At 37.0% G+C, this 21,211-nt stretch overlaps 1 protein-coding gene across 9 annotated transcripts in view; it reads left to right on the plus strand.

The window, feature by feature from the left end:
• Positions 1–6,925: 6,925 nt before the first annotated feature.
• The window catches only part of YAF2 (YY1 associated factor 2), a 62,333-nt gene continuing 48,047 nt past the window's right edge, over positions 6,926–21,211 (plus strand). For 5 of the 9 annotated variants that reach the window (XR_001594245.2, XR_001594246.2, XR_001594247.2 and 2 more), the window contains exons 1-3: positions 6,926–7,079; positions 7,509–7,634; positions 9,235–9,604. Coding sequence is in view for 3 of the 9 variants with exons in the window: in XM_016123538.2 (XP_015979024.1) it covers positions 7,054–7,079; positions 7,509–7,634 (152 nt within the window). In the remaining 6 variants the exon portion in view is untranslated. The remainder of the gene's footprint in view (positions 7,080–7,508; positions 7,635–9,234; positions 9,605–21,211) is intronic. The other 4 variants (XM_036236578.1, XM_016123538.2, XM_016123540.2 and 1 more) reach the window with 3 other exon arrangements.

Raw genomic sequence — 21,211 nt, forward strand, 5'->3', positions numbered from 1 at the left:
GAATTTGAATACAGGCAATCTATCAATAATGTCCTTAACCACTGGTTAAGCAAGCAATTTTGTTTTGCTTGTTGCCAAAATTGTCATGTTAAAATTTAAAAATATATTTAATCTGATAAATATCAAGTAATACATAATATGTAAAATATGTTACTTGAGTAAATAAGATGTGTTTGTTTCTAGAACATATTAATGCAATGTATTATTTAAATGACAATGTGCTGCAAAAAATTCTTGTAGGAATTGCTGGAGTTATATTTATATTACTGCAAAAACTGACACTAGTCCAATCATTTTCCTATGAAGATAGATGTGACAAAAGATTAAAGTTTCTCCTAAAATATCTGTTTCCAAGATTATATCTCAGGGAAATATTATTTTCACTACTGAGAAATATGATATTCAGCAGTGTTTGTGCTCTTGGCAGAAAGACTTCAGGTACTTAAAAGTTTTTCAGATATGTTATAGCAGATTTTTCTGTGCCAAACATTAATATAAAAATGTTTAAAATACGTGACTTTACTAAGGGTTCTAAGTATAGCTACAGTATTTATATTTTGTACTAAAAATCCATAGAATTACTTAATATATAATTGAGGATGAAATTTTGCAACTATGGAGTTTATTGCATAAAGAGTCCTTCAGCAGTGACTCTTCCCTCAGTCCACATCGATGACCTTATGAAGAGTTTCTTACAACTTGTTGATTGAGGGGGAAAACATCAAGACTGGTTTACAAACGGTTCTGCATGATATGCTGGTCCAAGGAGAAGTAGATAGTTGCATCATTACAATCCCAATGAGAGGTAGCCCCGAAGGCCATCATTAGTAAAGAAAAATTCTTCTAAAAAACATAATTTGGAGCAACACATTTGGCTGTCCACCTTACTTTGACTAAAACATGATCAGAAGTATGGATCCGCAATGATTCATGGGCACTTGCTAACATTTGGGCTGGATGGTCAGGGACTCAGAGAGGATGAGATTGGAAGATTGATGCAGGAAGGACTGGGGAAAGAGGTACGTGGATGGACTTCTCAGAATGGACAGATTGTAAAGATATGTTTGTTTCATGCAAATACCCACTAAAAGGCAACATTTGAACAGGAGGCTTCAATAATCAGGTAGACAAAAAAGACAATTTCTTAATGTTTATTGGCCGTGGTTCCAGCCACCCTACTGCTTTCTCATGGACCCATGTGCAGAGTGGCCCTGTTGTCTGAAGGGAAGACTTTATCTGGGTTCAGCAATACCATCTTCTCACCAAGGCTGACCTTGTAGCTTGCTATGCTGCGATTCTTGAGTGCCTAACTAGCCAAGAGCACAGGCCAACACTGGGGCTCCTATTTGGCACCCTTCTTCAAAGGAATTAGCCAGCCACCTGTTGGTTTGTTGCTTATATTCGACTACTTCCCTCATACAAAGGGACAGAGACCTTTTTTATTGGGATAAACACATATTTTAGATATGGATTTGCCTTCCCTTCCTATAATGCTTCTGCTACCACTGCCATTAGAGGACTCATAAAATGCCTTATCCATTTTCACTACCTTCTGTGCAACATTGCCTTTGATTAAGGAACTCACCTCAAAGCAAACAAACAAACAAACAAACAAACAAACAATGGGTTCATGCCCATGAAATTCACTGGTCATACCACATACTCTGTCACCTAGAAGCATCTAGCCTAATAGAACAGTGGGGAAGTTTACTCAAGACTCAGTCAGTTTGGAGACAGTTTCCTAAATAAATGTGGTGCTATCTTACAAGATAGAATATACACTTTGAATTAAAGACCAATCTGTGATGCTGTCTTTTCCATAGCCAGAATAAATACAGGAATTAAGAGATGGAAATGAGAGTGTCTCTTCTAGACATTATACCTAAAAATCTGCTTGCAGAATTTTTGTTTTCCACCCACATAACATCAAATTCTACTGATTTGGGAATCTTGGTTTCCAGGGTAGGACTGCTTCCATTAGGGGTCACAATAGTGGTTCTTCTATTGAACTAGAAAATAAAACTGCCAGTTGGACATTTAGTATTCCTCACACCACTAAAACAACAGATAAATAAGGGAGTTGCTTTATTGGATGGAAAGATTGATCCTGATTACAAATGGAAAATTTGGTTGCTGATAAACTGTGGGGGTAGGAAGGACTATGTCTTCAACTCAGGATACTCTTGAGAGCACCTTTTAGTATTTCAGTATCCAATAGTAAAAGTTAATGGAAGTTTCAGCAACCAAATGAGGCGGGACCTCAGAGCATTTAGGAATGAAGGTTTGGGTTACCTCACCAGGTAAAAACTTAGGACTAGTTAAGTGCTTGAGTGAGAAAAAGGAAACATAGAACGTAGAATGGTTAGTCAAAAAAAGTTATAAATATAAACAACTGTCACTTCATGACCAGCTACAGGAATGAGGATTGTAGTAGTTACATGTATTTTTTTTATTGCTTGTTGTGTATGTGTGTGTGCATTTGTATTTCTAAAAACAAACTATTTTACTTCTCTTCTTCCTTTTTAAAAATATGTTTTATTGGAAGCTAACTTTAAAATTTAGTCTTTGGGTAACAGAAAATCAGAAAAGACTATGACTAAATTTAAGGAGTAACTAAAGTAGCATATAGATAGATGATGTGATTGACTCCTAGAAGTGGATATGACTGTTGGGGCATTGTATCTCTTCTTTTTCAGGGGAATGTGAGAATGTCTTCAGACACAGGATAGTTGCATGTAACTAGATAGGGGAAAGAGAGAGAGGTCTTGCTATTGTATAGATGTTAAGATACATTTAGAAGGTTTTGTGTGGATGTTGATTATCAAAGGGGTCACTGTGGCAGTTACTCAGTCATTATCTGTCAGCTCCAAACCCTCTGTTTTATACTTACTTTGTGATGCTGGAGCTGGTACTCCACTATACTCTGGGACCACATCTCAGCTTTGTAGGCTGGCTCCAGCTGGCTCTGCCAGTAGCAGGGTGCCAGGAGGAGACTGAAAGGCAGGAGGAGGAAAAAGGGATTCCCTTCTTTTTTGTCAGCTTCTTGTCGCCTTTTTCTTGTCTTCCAGTCCACTTCCTGCTCCTCTGAGCATTACTCCAGCAGCTGCAGTTCCTTTCTTTGGTAGAAGTTGAATCTAGTTTACAGTTTTCCCAACATTTGCAGTACCAGCTTCACAGGACCCCATCAGAGATACCTGCACTAGTAGGCCAGTGGCCCCTCTTCGAATGTGTGAACTAAAGTTGAAACATTTTCTAACTCCCTGTTCAAAATCGTCCCTTATTAATGTATCTTGTGTCCCCATGACACTACTTTCTGGATCTGGGGAAGGTGGATGACAGCCAACGTGTAGAAACAGGAGGCTTATCCTGAAGCTAGTGCCGGGTTGGTTTGGAGTAAAGAGGAAATATGGGAGGAATGGAGCTCAGTCCATGGGGCCTTTAGTCAAGGTAAGACCATGAGATGAAATAAAGAGCTGTTAAAATAGGATATACAAAGAGAGAGGGTTGGAGAGTAGAGGGAACAAAAGGCCAGGAGCTGACTGTAGAAAAAGAGTTATACTGTGCTGAAGTGAAATTGAGAGATGGACGAGCCATCATTAATATTCTGGTGTATTTCTTTCAGATCTTTTTTCTATGATTTTTATAAAGGTTAAACTTTATTGTATATTCAATTTTATAGTCTGAATTCTAACGTGTGAGGTGCTATCTCATTACGGTTTTAATTTGCATTTCCCTGATGAATAGTGATGTTGAGCATCTTTTCATGTATCTGTTGACCATCAGTATGTCTTTGGAAAAATTTCTATTTAGATCATCAACATTGTTTTAATGATTTCTTAAAATCCAGTCCTTTAGTTAGATCATAATTCATTCAATTATTCATCTTCCAGTGGGCCTTTAGATTATTTTCAGTGTTTATTACAATAACTGCAATGATTATCTCTGTGCAAAAACTTTTTATGCACTTCAGGTTGTACTCTTAGGATATATTTCCCAAAATGGAATTGCTGTGTCAAGAGGGCATGGATGTATTAAGACTTGGTATTTTCATTTTTAATTAGCCTTCAAAAATTAGAATTAGAATTCTTACAGATGAACAATCCTTTTTCCATAACCCTGTACACCAAAAAGTACTGAGAATTAAAAGTATTTTCATATTTTACTTGACCTATAATCACTCAGCAATAAAACTTGAGTAGAACTGATGCGAGGTAATTTATAGGTTTTATTTTCCGACACAATGTGACTATTTATGTTTTGAAGAAATATTAATATATTTGATTATGGGGTACTACTTCAGAATCCACTTAGATGGTTAGGTAATCATGCAGTATTTTACTATATTGCCTTTTGAAAATCCCAAGACGTCTTATTTACAAAACATATCCAGGCTAAAGGGTTTCGGATAAGGATTGTGAACCAGTACTAGTAATGTTATAAGAATGTGCTGGATATGTTAATTAAAAAAAAATTTGCTGAAATTTTTATACTGGTGTTGTGGGCTGAATTGTGTCCCCTAAAAAAATCATGGTGAAATCCTAGTCCCCGGTACCTCAGAATGTGACCATATTTGAAAATAGGGGTTTCAAAGAGGTAATTAAGATAAAATGAGGTCATTAGGGTAGGCCCTAATCCAATATGATTGGTATCCTTATAAGAGGAGATTAGGGCACACTTAGAGGGAAGACCATGTAAAGGCACAGAAAGAAGGCAGCCATCTACAAGCCAAGGAGAGAGGCCTCAGAAGAAACCAATCCTGTGGATAACCTTAATCTCAGGACATCTAGCCTCTAGAAGTGTAGGAATAAATTTCTGTAGTTTAGGCCACTCAGTCTGTGGTCTTTTGGTTTGGCACTCTAGAAACTAATACAATGGTAACACATAAATTTTATACTCATCAAAATCAGTAAAGTGTCTCCGTCATGCAAAAACACCAACCAACTAACAAAATCCCCAAAATCAATCTTCTAAAATATGATGGGTGGTAAAATTGTTGCAATCACTTTTGCAAGTAGGCCAGTTCTTGTTAATCTTGATGATAGATCCCCTTGAGGAATTTAAAAACATTTCAGCTTGAAAAGGACCTTATTTGAGATAATAATTTTATCTCCTTTATTTTACATGGAAACAAGGAAGTGACTTACCTAAATTTACCCATTGCATTCCTGAGAGATTGAAAACTAGGCCCTAGATCTCCTCTTGTATAATTTCCTCAATCATATTCCTCATGGTTTTTGGGCTTCTGAATCAAGGGTTGAGTTTCCATAAGTGACACTTGCAAGAAGTACAGATGGTGCAGTGAGTTCAGAGACCACTGTAAATTGGGGTGATAAAGTTAATCAGAAAGTGTGGTTTGGTAAAAGACTAATAGGATAGCTGAGCCCTAATCCTGGCCTGTTCATTAAAGGAAAAGCATTTAACCAGGGCTCTAAATTCTTTGTCTTTCAAACGAAGGGATAGGCTAGCTGATGAGAATATTTGCATAGTACTTTGAGTCTCCTTTACAAAATGCCTGGCATATAGTGCTAAAAATGTTATTTTATTATAATCACACAACCTCATAAATACAGATGCCATTTTGCAGAAGAAGATGAGAATTACAGAAATTAAGCACAATTTCCAAGGTCCATCAGCGAAGGGACAGGGAAAGTAGGCTCAGAACCTGGGATTTCTGACTATGCTATTTCCTCTGTAGTACATAAAGAATTGTTTAGCTGTGAGATTATTGTTTCACAAGAATTTGGACTTGCTGTGAATCTAGAAAGATGGGTAGAAACAGTACAAAGAGAAGAGGTAAATATTTTATGCAGAAATAAGGTCTGTGTAGGAAGGAAGCGTCTGGAAAGGTAATTAATTTCATTTGCAGTTTTCGCCAGGAGGCAGCTTTTCTGATGGGGAGTGGGTTGGGGAGGTAGGAAGTGTAGAAATCTTAGAATGTCATGCTAAGGAGTCTGAGAGCCTTAGCAAAATTCTTGATCAGAGTAATGGCATAATGTTCTCAGTACTTTATTATTACTCTGGTCGTGGGTTAATGAATACACTGGGTGTGGGGGTTGTGCTGGAGCTTCAGAGATAAGTTAGATGGCTGTTGCTAGAGTCTAGTATGTACAAAGTGAGGGCATCCAGGATGGTGAGGTAATTAATGAAACCTGGGAGAAAGGTATTAGTCAATAGATAGCGTTTAGGGCATATGTAAACCGTTATTTTGAAAAAGGGCTTACGAGTACTTTTTTCTCTCTCTAAGCAGATACCGTGAAGGCCTGGGAAGCAAAAGTAGCGCATTTGGTGTTAAAACGAGGGTTAGATCCCCTGGTTTTATCTTCTAATTATGTAATATAAAGGAAGTCACCTAACCTCACTTGAGCCTCGGTTTCGTTTCCTCTAAATCAAGGACGTCAGTCCCTACATGGTAAAGCATTTGCGTGCATTAAACCAGACAGTATTTTAAGGCAGCTAGCAATGGCGCTATGTTGGTTTCCCTGTCCGGGACGAGTCTGAGTAGCCAAGTGCAGCAGAGACCGAGAAAGCGGTTCTACCTGGAGACCGCAGCCGGGTACTCTCGTGCCGAGCTGGGCAAACCTCCGAACGCCCGCCCACCCTGGACCAGGCTTCCCGCGGGATGACTGAGCGTCCTCGGCAGCCCCCGGGACAGAGGGGTTCCGGAGCGTGCGGCAGTACCCTCCAGCCAGGGATGCCAAGGGGAGGCAGGGGAAACTGGGCGGAGATGCGGCGGCGGCAGTGCCAGAGGCTGCATTGGTATCCCCACGCCGCCCGCGCCCGAACTCTCCGCGGGTGCAGGGCCCCGCTGGCCGCGTTTGAAGTCTCCGGCGCAGCCGCTGGTTGGCTAGCGCGGGTCACGTGCGCCCAGGCAGGAGTTTCCCCGACAGCTGGAGGCTGCGTGGGATCCGGCGGCTGCTCCGGAGCTCGGCGGTGCGGCCTTCCCCGCCCCCTCCCTCCCTCCTCCCCCGCCGCTTCCGCCCGGCTTATTATCCTTCTTATTGACAAACAGAGCGGCCGCGGCGGCGACTCTCGGCGTGTATCTATAGCCAAACCATGGGAGACAAGAAGAGCCCCACCAGGTAACAGCGCCCGGGCCCCCGGGCCCGGACTGTGCAGGCGGCAGGGCCCTCGCGCCGGGCTTCAGGCGGCTGCCTGGTTCACCACCGGGGCAGCAGGGCGAGACCGGGGGCGGCGCCGCTCCCGCGCGACCGCTGCCGCGTGAGGGGCCGGCTCTGGCCGCCCCACAATGGAGCTACGATGGCGGCGCCCGGAGCGGTGGCCCGGGGTGTCAGAGCCGCGGCGGCAGCAGCGACTGCGGCCTCGCTCGCGCCCTCCCCCTTCCTCATTCCCCTCCCCCTCCGAGCTGGAGCGCTGCGCGCCCGGGGCCAGCGGGGCGGGGTTCGCAGAATTGGGTCGGGGGTCGGGGCGGGGGTGGCCGCAGGGCCCGGACGCCGGGCGCGGCCTGCTGGTGACCCCGCGCGGCGTCGTGTCCGGGTTGTGTCCTGCAGGCCGAAGCGGCAGCCGAAGCCGTCCTCGGATGAGGGTTACTGGGACTGTAGCGTCTGCACCTTCCGGAACAGCGCTGAGGCCTTCAAGTGCATGATGTGCGATGTGCGGAAGGGCACCTCAACCCGGTGAGTCCCGGGCCTGCCCCGCACGCCACCGGCCGGCCTGGTCGCGGCGCAGAGAACGCCCCTGCGGCTGCTGCCCCCTCTCGTGACACTCGCAGACCCCGCGGGAGGAGGCGACACTGACAGGGTGGCCGCTATAGGAATTGGGTCACATTGATCGCGAACCAAGCGGTGGTTTGCGGTGAGGGGTAATTGAAGAGACTAACGTTTTTTGCTGCCAAGAGAAAATAAATTATTTAAGGGAGACATTAGCTCCTGCGATTTAATTCGTTTCGCGGGGTGTATTGCCACCCCTCTCCCTCCCATTCCGGATATAATAATGTTGGCTGCATTATTGTGTTAGTTTGTAGGAATCAAAGAACCATAAAATCCTGTATAGGAGCAAAAGATGTAATTTAATTTTGTTCAAGAAAGTGATTATAGAACACAATAGATTTAACTTTCTTTTTTAAATATAGACGTCTGGAAGAGTCTGATCAAGGTTTTGTTTAGTGTTTTTATAATTTTCTAATATTTTATAAATAGTGGGAGGTGAGCCCAGTCACAGGGGCACATTTTCACTGAAAGTGTCTGAATATTTTTAGTTTGATCAAATGGTAATCTGTTAGACTATACAAATGAGATTAAATGCTCTCTGCCTATTTTCAGTCTATTTTATTATAAGCTTACAGTATAATGACAGTCTTTAAAAACCCACTTAACTGAAGTAAGTGGATTAAAAAAATCATCCAGGAAATTAAAAGTCAGTGACATTCTTGATCTGCCAACACTCAATGACAGAGGTCCTTCACCTTTATAGGTAGACTTTAAATTAATTCATTATAATCCTGTGATTTGTAGTTTAATATTTAGATAACATTTTGCTGTTACAAAGTCTCAGGAAATTATCACTAGTCCAAGTATATTAAGGGGACATACCGTTGTTTTAAAAAAGGACTACACAATATCGACATTAGATTTATATATTCAGTAGAAGTTAGATTTCAAAAAATTGATATCCAAGTTTTTAAACACCATTTACAACATTTCATTAAAATTTTTTGATTGTAGAGACAAATGTTTGTCAATAATTAAAAATTTTAAAATTTGTTTAGTTGAAGCTAGCTGCTTTTGACATATCTGTCATTTTGTAAATCATAATATGCTCCTTGCAAGTTAATTTTCATTCACATTGGATAAAATATATTGAGCATTTTTCATGGTATCCTTTAAAAAGCAAACTTTCCAACATCTGCAAAATACAAGGGAATGTAAAAGAGTATTCTCAAAAAGAGGACCTATTTGCTAAAATGAATGCGATAACTATTTTTGGACCCGTGATTTAAGTATTTTGGAAAGCAGAGTATCTTTATTTTTTCATGTCTTTATACGGTTGGATTTGGTTTAAATTATATTTGTATGTCTATGTTAGTACTTTGTACTTTTTTTTTAATGCTCAATAAGCATTTTTCAAGAAATTTGGTTTTTGGAGGCAGTAACTTTAGAGACAATTATTATAATCTTGATCTCTGGTACGATATTGTTGCTTTTTGTTGTTCCCTCTATTTTCTTCTAGCTATTAGAAAAATACTGAAACTAGAAGAGCCTATATGTTTATTTGCAGGGACAGCAAGGAAGGGGGGAAGCTGGTGTCCTACTCCACAGCCAGTCTTGGGGTTAGAGGAACCCTGAGAAATAGAGTAGGTGGTGGCAGCTCAGAAGAGGAGAAACAGGCCGAATACCTGGCACCTGGAAGAAGAAGGAATATAGTGCACAGGGGAGTTGGCCCAGGACAGAGAAGTGGGCCTAGCTTAAAAGAGTCCTGAGGCCCACATGGGGGCCCTGACACTTTTTACCAGTACATCTGAGCTCTTGTAGATCCAGTTTTTAGTGGATTACTTGAGGAGGACTCAGAGAAGCATTGTCATTTGGATTGAAACTGAAGAGGCTCTGGGCAACTCACCAGAAGTCTAAGGGACACTCTGTTCCTAAAAGTAAGTGTTCTACACTACGACCCTCTCAGCTTCTTCCTTCCTCTCAATGAATTGTCTCTTCTCTTTTGATGGCCATAAGTTAAACCTAAGAGCTCTAATTTCTCTGTTATCTGTTATGTTTCTACCACTGTTTCTGAAATTCAGAGTGGAATCCGTATTTGGATAGAACAATGGAACAAGGCATTGTTAATAGGGCAGATATTGATTGCACCATAAAATATTCCTCTTTCTATTAATATTAGAAAAACAAGATTAAAGGACTGCAGAACACTATTGAGAAGCAAAAGTTTCAGTAGTTGGCAGAAATAGTTCTCTACAACTGATGTGTTAAATTAGCAGTTAAGGTCATAGGAAGGATAAGTTTAGTGATTATCAAAGCAGGGACTGGATAGCTGCAGAACAGAAGGATGGTTTGCTAATGACTTGTTTGCATGAGTACAGACAGGACTTGATCCCTTGGGTCAGAATGACCTTTGAACTGATTCTCAGTCACCAAATATGAGGCCTAGTCTAAGCCAGCACAGACATTTGAAAAATCTTTTCTTTTTAAAGCTCCAGAGAAGATGAATCCATAGTCTCTCTTTAAAGTCTTTACTGATCATTTTTTTTCCTTTAAAGAATATTTGGTTCAGATCCTTTATATCGCAACAGAAGATCATTTGGGGGGGGGGGGCCTCTATCCTTGGCAGATGATGTTTTTCTGCAAAGTAACTATGAAATTGAATGAGGTTATATTCATAGCAGTATTTCAAAACGAACATGATCTTTGAAGTAGCTTCAGTTCTTAAATTGATAAATTATATTGACATTTCTATGTTTGAATTTCTTTTGTACTTGTTGGCCTTAATTAGTTTAAATTTGATTAATCCTCTCTTATTTTACCCAGAATCTAAATAACTAGATAGATAGTTCATGTACTTGAGGTTTTCTGCATTGTGCTTTTTGTAAGTGAAAGATGATGAATGTCAGACATGAAAAACTTAAAAAAGAAAAAGCTACAGTGACAAATTGTTATCAAAGGTACTATATAGTCTTCATCTTTATATCTCAAGTTCTTATAAGGCAATAGTCTCACATATAAGCTGAAGAAACTTTAAGAAATTAAGCATTCTGAATTGTTAGAAAGTGAAATATTTAATAATAGTATGTGTGTGAGGGTAGTACAATCAATGTATGATTATTGAGTTAGACTAGTATCTTATTGCCACTTTTGCATACAGGAGGCAATTGCTTAATTTAGATAACATACTAAAAAATGATAATGATGAATTGTGATCTGAATGAGAAGCTATAAAACACCTAGTACATAGCAGGTTTTCAAGCACAATTGCAAGTATAACAGATGATGTTGTATCTTCTAAGGGTAAATTGTAATAGTTCCTTTAAGTTCCTCAGATTTTAGAGAACGATGAAAAAGATTTTATATAGTAGAAAGAGCACTAGGTGTTGCACTAGGAGTCTGGCCACCTGAGTTCTTATTTTAGCTACTTTAGTATTCAGCGCTCAGCAATGTTCATTGAACATCTTATTTTATACAAGGGCTGAGCTAAGTACTGGATAGTGGTGAGCAAAATAGATGTTTCATCTTTAAAATTTTATGATTTTGTCAAGTCAGAAACACTGAATTGTACTAAATTCTGTGCATGTGGTAGTATTAGTAAATATGTGTGAGCTGAAGAGGTGCCATTGTCTTTAAAAAAATAGTGTTTGTAACTGAACACAGTATTATGATTAGAATATGACTATAAAAAATGAATTATTTCATCTATAAAATTGCCTTAAATTACATCAAATTCATATTTCGAAGAAACAAACTAGTTATTTGATAAAAATTGTCTCAGTATCATCGTTGTCCTGTCTTATGCGATAAGACACAAATTTCTATCAAATTTCTGTCTTAATTTGAGATTTGGCACAGATTCTCCTAGACAGTTGGTGTAGGAATGGGGAAAAAATTGAGGACCATCTGAGTCAGTCCACTTTTTAGATATGCAGAGTTTCTAAGCCTCCTTTACCTTTCTGAGGAGCCTTTCCAGTTACCACACAGTTGTTCAGATTCCTTATTCTAGGAGGTTGATTGGTTGGTTTTCCTCCCTATATCTTGGGTTAGAGTATTAAGAGTAGTTACATGGGCTCATTGTTTACAGAGAAATTTTGAAAATGATTAGTGTTTGGTAGTCTAAAGTAGTGGTTTTCCAAGTATGATCTGAGGAACCCTGTGGTGGGGTTCCTGAGACCCTTTTAGGGAGCCTGTGAAGTCCAGACTATTTTAATAATCATCCTGCGATGTTATTTGCCTTTTTCACTGGTGGTGCAGAGGCAGTGGTGGGTAAAACTGCTGGCCCTTTAGCATGGATCAAAATAGTGACACCAAATTGTTATATTCATTGTAATCTTCACCACCCTACATGCATGTGTAGTAAAAGCAATTTAAGAATATCTTTGATGACACAGTAAAAGTCACTAATTTTATGACATCTCATGTCTTAGTACATGTAAAGCACTTTTGCTGCATACCAAAGTACAGTGGTCGATTCAAGGGGAAGCATCTGTGTGGTTGTTTGAGCTGCAAGCAGAACTAGCTGCCTTTTCATAGAACATCATTTTTACTTGAAAGAATGTTTGGCAAGCTATGGTTTTTCAAATTTGGATATTTAGCAGATATTTTCTCCAAAATGAACACAGTGAGTCTGTCACTTCCAGGAAAACAAATTGATATTTGTTGCCAGTGATAAAAATTGAACTTTCAAGTGAAAATTAGAGTTTTTGAAAACTTGTAACCACTAAAGTGAGTTTGAGAGCATCCCAGAACCTTAAATGAGATCATGTGGTGAAATCTATCATTGAATGTAGTTTCTGATATTTTATCATGAAATTTGTGAGTATGTAGATCTCCTTAACTCAGTAACCCAGTTTCCTCCCAAAACCAGTATATGATGTTACAAAACCATGTATGGATAATTCGGAGTACAAAATAAATTAATGGATTTAAAGGGAACACTATGAAAACTTTGTTGATGTGGTTTCAGATTTCATATGCAACTAACCTTTGGGAAACAACTACTTGTGTTCTTTATGTTACTATCAAAGAATACCACAATAATTTGAATAGGCTATTAAAATACCCCTTTTTTAACTACATGTTGTTTGTGGGAGTCCAGATAGTCTTCATATTCTTAAAACAGCATGTTGCAACAAATTGAATACAGAAGTAGATATAACAATTCAAGTGTCTTCTATTACACCAAATGTTGGAGGCGTGCAAAAATACACAAGTACACTCTTCAAACAAAATTATTTTTTTCCCAAAATTATTTTTGTTTTGGAAAATTTTTTTTTCATAAAAATGTTAATTATAGTAATGTGGTATACTTTTGTCAGTTTTCGAATGAATTAATATGTTTAAATTTTTTCCTGTTTTTATTTCTAATATAGTAACATCTCTCGACAGAATAGACCTACATAAATAAAAGCTCTTTTGACTTTAAAAAACGTAAAGAGGTCATGAGACCAAAAAATTTATCAACTGCTGGTCTAGGATTTTACTAACTTAAGTTTCTACATACAACAGATTTCCTTTAATAGCATTCTTTTCCTTTCCTTTATCCTTTGTTGAGTAAGATCTCTCTGATAACCTAGTGGCTTAGTTATTAAACTCAGTGGCCTAATCTCAGTCTTCTTTCTAAATCACCTCCACAGTATTTGATGTTAGTAGCCCTTTTTTTAAAATAAAAAATTCTCTTTCCTTGATATCTGTAGCACTACTTTTTCTTAGTTTTCTTCGTGTGTCTCTGAAATCAATTTCTGCCTGCCCAGACTTGGCTTCTCTTTGTATGTGGCATAAACTATGTAACTAACCTAGAAACTAGAAATCATCGCCTCTACTTTGATTCCAACCCATGATCATCCCTCATGTCCAGTCTTTTTTCTAGATTGTCTCTCAGATCTGTCCTTTTTTCAATTATGTAGATATAATTTAGAAGCTTTTATCATTTTGCTCATGAGTTAATGGACAAATTAGGTTTCTTCTTAGAATGCTGCTAGTGTTATCTTCAGCATTTTTTTTTTAAACCTATATGATTATGTTGGTCCCTGTATTAAAAAAAACCAGACTTCTCAGTTGACTTCTCAATAAAGATCAAGTTTCTGAGCATGGTATTTATGGCTATAATCTATCCCTAAACTACCTTCTCGCTTCATTTCAAACACCCCACCCCCTTGCCACTATGATATTGATTCAGTCACTGTATATATGTATAATTATTCCTAGAGAACTGCCGTATTATAGTGTAATCGTCTAGATGTTTATCTGTCCTTTTAGGCACGGACTACCTTACTCACTTTGGTATCCCCAGAAGCTAGTAAAGTACCTGGAACATTGTAGGCATTTAAACTTCAGTTAATGTTTTTTTTTCTTTTTTTAATTTGACTATTGCTATTCGATACCTGGCATTGCTTTTCCAGTAACTTTTAGATCTGTATTTGCAAAAATATCAGACTATTTTGTCCATAACTTGTAGGTATGTATTATTTTTTATTTTCAGAATTTTGCTTTAAATTTTGATGCTGCATTATTTGATTAAAACAATTTCTACAGTTAGACTAGTAACCGAGATAACTCTGAGTTTTAATTTATCTTTAAACATTGTAGCACAATAATGTTACAACACAATATAATATGTGGTTATTTTTAAGATTAAATAAGAACATACGTAAAGAACTTAGTATATATCATATTTTTTCTATTACCATATTTTTATTTTCATTTTTTAAAAACTGCAAGTAGAAAATTTAATGTTCTCAATTTTGGAACATTTTTAGCTTTATTATTATTTTTTGTTGACATATAACATTAGTTTCATGTTTTAGCATTATTTTGAAAACAAATATCTTAGCATTTTTAAGGTATAACTTTGGAAAGTTTTGTTATTTTTATTATCTCATTTACAACGACTTGTTTAGGTCTTGTTATTTAGATTATTGAAATTTACTTAGTATAGCTAAAAATTATAAGTATTTCCTGACTAAACTACCGAAGTCATGAAAGAGTACAGCATATTATGAAATATAGTTTAATTCTCAACTAAATTATAAGTTTTCTGTTGAATGATTTTTAAAGTTAACAGTTGACATGATGGGCCTATCAAAAAATAAAATATACAAAAACTATAAGTAAACATTGATTTGTAGTATTTGAGATTGTTCTAATTGAAAAATAGTTTAGAATTCAGATTTTGCATTTGTTTGAACTGTACCAAGTTTAAATTAATGGAATGAATTAAATTTGTGTAATTAAAATGGAACTAATTTACCTTATGATTGAGATAGTATTATCTATGAACTCGTTACTTTTAAAGTTAAGTCAGTTATACAAATTAGCAGATACCCGACAACTATAGAAATTAAGCAGATATTAAGAAAATAATGGAATTGTCCTTCATCTTGTGCTTCTTTACTACAACTAATCACCCAGAGTCAGGCTAATAGGATTAGTTGCTGATATCTTTCTACAATTTCATTATTATTTTGCCTGCCTAGTTAAACTGCTTATTTTTCAAGACCTGGCTCACATGTCTATTTCCTATGATATTCTCCTAGGCCCTTTCCAAATTTGCTTTCTTTTTTGTGTGTTTTTGTGCATACCTCTGATTGTTGTTCTCCATCTAGCTTCAGCATTTCCTCATAAATCCAGTATTGATTGTGTCTTTTTCATGAAGCTGAGGATACTTTTTCAGAGGACAAATTAACCAGAAAGGGGAGGGTGGTTCTTTGGTTAGTGCTATGGGAATAACTATATTATTCTCTGAGTAGTCCCTTGAAATCAGCTTATAATGCTTACCTTTATTATATCGTTTAGCACATTATAGTTGTGTTACACATATGCATTTACTCATTATGCTTTCAGTTTCTAAGAGAAATATGAGTTTTTCATAATCTTTTTCAAAAGTGCTTGACAAAGTTCTTGGGAAGTAATAGGTGTTCAATAAAGCTTTGTTAAAAGAGGAATATAAGTATTAAAAAGGAAAGGTTATTTTTTAAAATAAGCTTTTAAAAGTTGGAATTCTGATACAAGTTATAAGTCATTACTTGGAAAAGAACCCTCTTGTATACATGTGTGAATTACTGGAAGTTAAAGATAGTGAACAAAATTCTAGAATTCTGCAAATACTTATTGGACACGTACTATATGCCAGGTTTATACTAGGACCATAAAATTATGGATGATACCCAGTTCTAGCCTTCTGAGAGTTTGAATTCTAGCAGAGAAGATAGATAATATTTGCTAATGAGTAAACAGAAGGAGTTTAAAATTAGTTTATTAGCATAGACCTAGTTTTGGAAGAAGTCCTATGCTCAAATTATGAAGTCAGTTTTTGTGGCCATTAGTAGTAAAGCACTTTTGATAAAATGTGTTTTAACATCTTGGCTAATTTCTAATTTGGTGGATTACCTTTCTTCTAAGAAATTTCAGCCAAATGAAGCTGTCACTTAATTGGTGGGTAAAAACTTCTCTTTCTCTCTTTGTGTATGTGTATACGTATGTATATGTAGATATGTTTACTTTTAAAAGAAATTCCTGTTAATAGTTACATAATTAAGAGTGTATATGTAGATATGTTTACTTTTAAAAGAAATTCCTGTTAATAGTTACATAATTAAGATTTCAGAAAACAAGTGATTACTTGCCTATGATAAATTTACATAGGATGTAATAGACTGTTAAATATATGTATGTGTGTGTATGTATATATACATATATTTAGTACTTATCTCAGAAACCACCTTTTTTGAGAATAAAATAGTTTTTAATAGGACTTCGTTATTAAAGTTAATCTGTTTCTTCAGCTATCTTATTAGTTATGTTGGCAGTGATCTTCAGTATGTTACCCAAGTTTTTTTGTTTTTGTTTTTCTCTTCTTTAGAAAGCATTGCTGAAAAAAATTAAATGAGTTAATTTATGTAAAGCTCTTTTCACAGAGGCTGACATATGGAAAGAGCTCACTAAATGTTAGCCATTACAGTTAAGTATGTGTTTGAAAGAATACCCTAAGAAAGAGTATATTGCCAAATTAATTTTTAGTTACTATTGGTGGCTTCTAGGGGTAAGAATTAAGTAAAAGCAATATCTTTATCATTCATGTAGTGCTGTAGTGTATTCAGAATACTTTACTATATATCCATCCATTTGCTTATCATACCACCCTATATGGAAGAAAGGTCATCAAAGATGGTCATCTAGTTATAGACAGTGTTATCACATAGATTGAAACTCAGGTTGTTTGGTTGATCTTTTCACCCTTATATCTCTGATAGAGGTTTATAAAACTATCCTATTTGGGTAAAATGTTTCTTTGCTTATTCCTTTTTCCTTCAAGGTTAAATATAGGGCCAGCATACTTTAGTAGAAAGATTAACATTCTGTGGGGCATCACATTTTTATTCTAGGATTTAATGAAACATTAGTGGTTTTTTTTTTTTTTGAAAGACATTTTCCTTAGATAATCATCTTTTATAGGTTGTAATTTTAGTGGTATTATAAGTATATAAAATATGTCAGTGACTTTGTAAATTATTCATTTAATATTTATTGAACATCTACAATGTTTTATTTATTGGCTTTCATATTTGTTAAAATCTCTTCCTTTTGAAATATGATCTGTGATTGATAATCATCTGTTTTAAAAGATTTAGTTGGTGCTCCAATCTGTAACATTGTTTATTATGGGGAATTTCAGAGCTGGAAGGAGCCTTTCTAGAACTTTCATAAAGTTTAGTCATTTCCTGAGACAGGCTAGTTTTTATTACTTCAAACTTTAATTGTCGAGGGATAAGGTGGTCTTAAGAGGGCAGATCTTGTTGTGTTTCCAATTTTTAGCTCAGTTTGGAGGATTCTTGTGACACTGTCTCTGCCAGGTAACATATAGGAATCCAGTGGGTAGAGATCTTTTTTATTTGTTGGGACTCATGGCTCTTGCCTAGCTAGTATCCTCTTGACAAGTGAGAAACAGGCCTGGAAAGATTGTGACTTGTTCTAGGTCGGTAGCTGGGTAGTGTCATATTCAGAGATTTGGATTTCCAGTTCTTTTTATTATGTTGTTGTGGTTGCAGTTAAATTTGCTACCAAGTAACGTTGTAATGATTTCCTGTAAATTTCATCATGTCTAGATCTAGTGTTGTACATTTTGATTACTTCTAACATTAAACTTACTACTTGTAATTAATATAAGAACTTAGGTTAATATCTGGGCTAATATAGTGAATGAAGAACAAAATACTGTCAATTATTTATGCTAACTAATATTTTTGAAGTACAAGTGTTAACAAACTTCATTTTGATGTCTTATAGTAACATTTATTTTGTTGTATACCCCGACTTCTTTGATATCACAGTATTTCTTAGAAAAATTCCAGTAAATAGCATTTCCCTCTTTTGTTTGTGATATAAATATGGAGAATCAATAATAGTATAATTAATAACCAACCTGATTATACATGTGTATTTGAATGTGTGTGTATGATAAAAAGTTTATACAGCCCTCTGACAATATTTAAACATGAGTCATCTTTACATGTTTTATAGTCTGATCAGGGTACTTTGCACAATATCTTTTTTTGTTGCTGTTAAAGATATTGCCAGTTTATTTTCATTTATTTATTAACACCTACAGCACTTGGTATTCCTAGATGATCTATTCCTAGGTGGTCTCCCGTCCAAGTACTAACTAGGCCTGAACCTGCTTAGCTTCCGAGATCAGACGAGATGTTCATGTTCAAGGTGGCTTGGCCATAGACACAATATCTTACTTTTATCAGCTCTACTAGCAACAGTCAACCTACAACAGCAGCAAGTAGATATTATTTGATGCCAGAGGAATAGTTGCTCAAGAAGTAGAGCTCCAAGTGTATTTGCAGAAAAAGCATAGTTGTTTTGGTCTTCTTTCATTTTTTTCCCCATCCCTTTTTGCTATTTATCTTTCATTTCCCCAGGGCTCAAAGTCTCTTCACTAATATTCATTCCTAGCCTACATTCTAAAATGTTCTAATTGCTTTATTCACTCCAACAGTTCTCTTTTTCTTAGAAAAATTTTTTCTGCTTTATGTAAATTTGAATAAAGTAATTTTTTCAAATGTAAATAACCTGAGCATGATGGATAATGTTATTTTTTCTTTATGATAATAACTCTGATAATAAAAGTATTAAATGCTCATTGAAGATAGTAAGAAATAAAATAGTACGAGGAGGAAAATAACTCCAGCCAGAGATAGATACTTCTAAAATGTGTTTTTTACATGTAGGTATTGCCATTTAGAAGTGGAAGTTGAGGTACCTCTCTTTAGAAGAATGGGAGAAAGGAGACTTCTAGAATCAATGGCCTCTCACTTCCTAAGACTGCTTTCAACTTGCCTTGATCCTCTCTCTGTTCCAGTGTGTTTCACAAACAGTGGTTCTAGGGAAGTAGTCCCCAACCTTTTTGACACCAGGGACCGGTGCTTCTATGAGAATCTAATGCCTGATGATCTGAGATGGAGCTGAGGCGGTAATGCTAGTGCTGGGGAGTGGCTGCAGATAGAGATGAAGTTTTGCTTGCTTGCCAGCTGCTCACCTCTTGCTGCGAGGCCTGGTTCCTAACAGGCCACAGATTGGTACTGGTCCGTGGCCCAGGGGTTGGGGACCCCTGTCCTAGGGAATGCTCGTTGAAAACAAGAAGTCAGAGTTTTTAAAATACTGCATTTCATATTTTCTTGAAGTTTAATAAATTAACGGTTCTGAGAATCCTTCCAGGAGAACTTGTTTTAAGCTTATTTAATCGATCAGTTCTCAATCTTATTTGACCAAGGGATGTTTTTTCTATTTTAATATAGAATGTGCTGGGACATGTTGTGTTGTATGCCCTTTCTTTTAAAGTGTGATCCAAAGACCAGTGGCATTGGCATTACCTGGGCGTTTGTTAGAAATACAGAATCTCAGGCCCCACCGAGGACTTACTGAGTCAGAACCTTTAACAGGATCCCTGGATTATTCATATGCACTTTAAATTTGAGAAGTCCTGCTCTGGTTTTTTTCAGGATAAAATAACAAGGTGGGCAAAGTTCTGAGGTATTTATTCCACTTGATCTGCCTGTTCCAAAGTGCTACTACCCCATCCCCACTTTTGTGTGTGTGTGCATGTACGTATATGCAGGCAGGCTGTGAGTATGAGTGTGGGCATGTATGCATATACAGGCATGTGGGTGTGGGTGTGTTTGTTTATGGTGTCCCTTCTCTGTTTGGCCAACACTTCCCCCAAGAACTCTCATGTCCAAACATGCCTCCTCTATTAACACCTTCTAACTCTTATCCAGGCTTTTGCTATCCATATACAACCATACATTCCTTCAACCTATCAGCTCATTCAGGGCTGGCTTTGAGGGTCCCTTTGTGAGAGAGCAAGTTGCAGGAAATAAGGGAGTAGGAGGAGATGGGTTTGCCAGTTAGAGTCAAGTAACAAGTTTCCTGAGGTAGAAGAGAGCTGGCCTTTTCTCGTAGTGGTCCTGAGGTTTTGAACTGTGTTGACTGGAACCCTGACGTCTAAGTGAATTGTTTCAGTGGCTGCCAGTAGGAGCAAGCAAGTCGGGCTCCATGCTCCTTATTGCACTTCAGCCAGGTTGTTTATGATTGTACACATTTTGTTTTTTAGGGTATGTCATGATTTTTATTTCCCAAAGGTGTTTTGCTTTCAAAACATTTTTTTGGAAATCACTGAAATCACTGCCCTATTCCATCCATTTAGCCTTCTGCCACTCAGAATCTTCTCTTCAGCACTGTCTGGGTTAATTGAGACTGCACTTTTAGCCTCACATTTCAAGTGTAATTGCTGATAATGAGTTTTGAATTTTGGTGGGGAGATTTGAAGCTTTCTCTCTTGAAAAGCCTTTTCTCCTTCCCTCCGTTTCTGTATCTTTACTTCCTTCTCACACATCTTCTTACTTTGCTCTTTTTTTTTAAGACCAAGACTGGTGAGGCCCATATTTACATAACCATTGATTAGATGAGTAATGAGCAGTACAATTTACAGATGAAAAATGTTAAGTTTATAATGTCATCAAATTGTACTTTTTGATAAACTTTACCAAGATTATTTCATTATATGAATGGTTGTCAAATTTGGTCAGTATTCCTTTGTTGCCAATTTTCAATAATTAATGTCTCTGATTACACAGCATTTTTCTGTAACATTCTTTGATAATTTACATTTTAACTCTATTCTTGCCATCTTTTACATTTATAAGATTTCATTCATTTTTAGTGCAGGAAAATATATCTAGTTTTATTTTTTTAAATACATAATTGTCTTATTAAATTTTTGTATATTCAGTATGATAAAGCAAAAGAAAAAGAAAAGAACTTCAATATTTAAGCATTTCCTACAATTATGTGGTCTAGTGGTAAAGAGTTTGGACCCTGGAGTTTGACTATTTGGTTTTAAATATTGGTCCCAGGTCCCACCACTTACAGGCTGTGTGATTGTGAAAGTGACTCAACTTTTTGAGTAAATTTTTTCATTTGTAAAATGGAGATGATAATAACACCTACCTCATTGGGTTGTTGTAAGGGTTAAATAAGGT

This window comes from Rousettus aegyptiacus, unplaced genomic scaffold (genome assembly GCF_014176215.1).
Source record: "Rousettus aegyptiacus isolate mRouAeg1 unplaced genomic scaffold, mRouAeg1.p scaffold_m13_p_2, whole genome shotgun sequence".
NCBI lineage: Eukaryota > Metazoa > Chordata > Mammalia > Chiroptera > Pteropodidae > Rousettus > Rousettus aegyptiacus.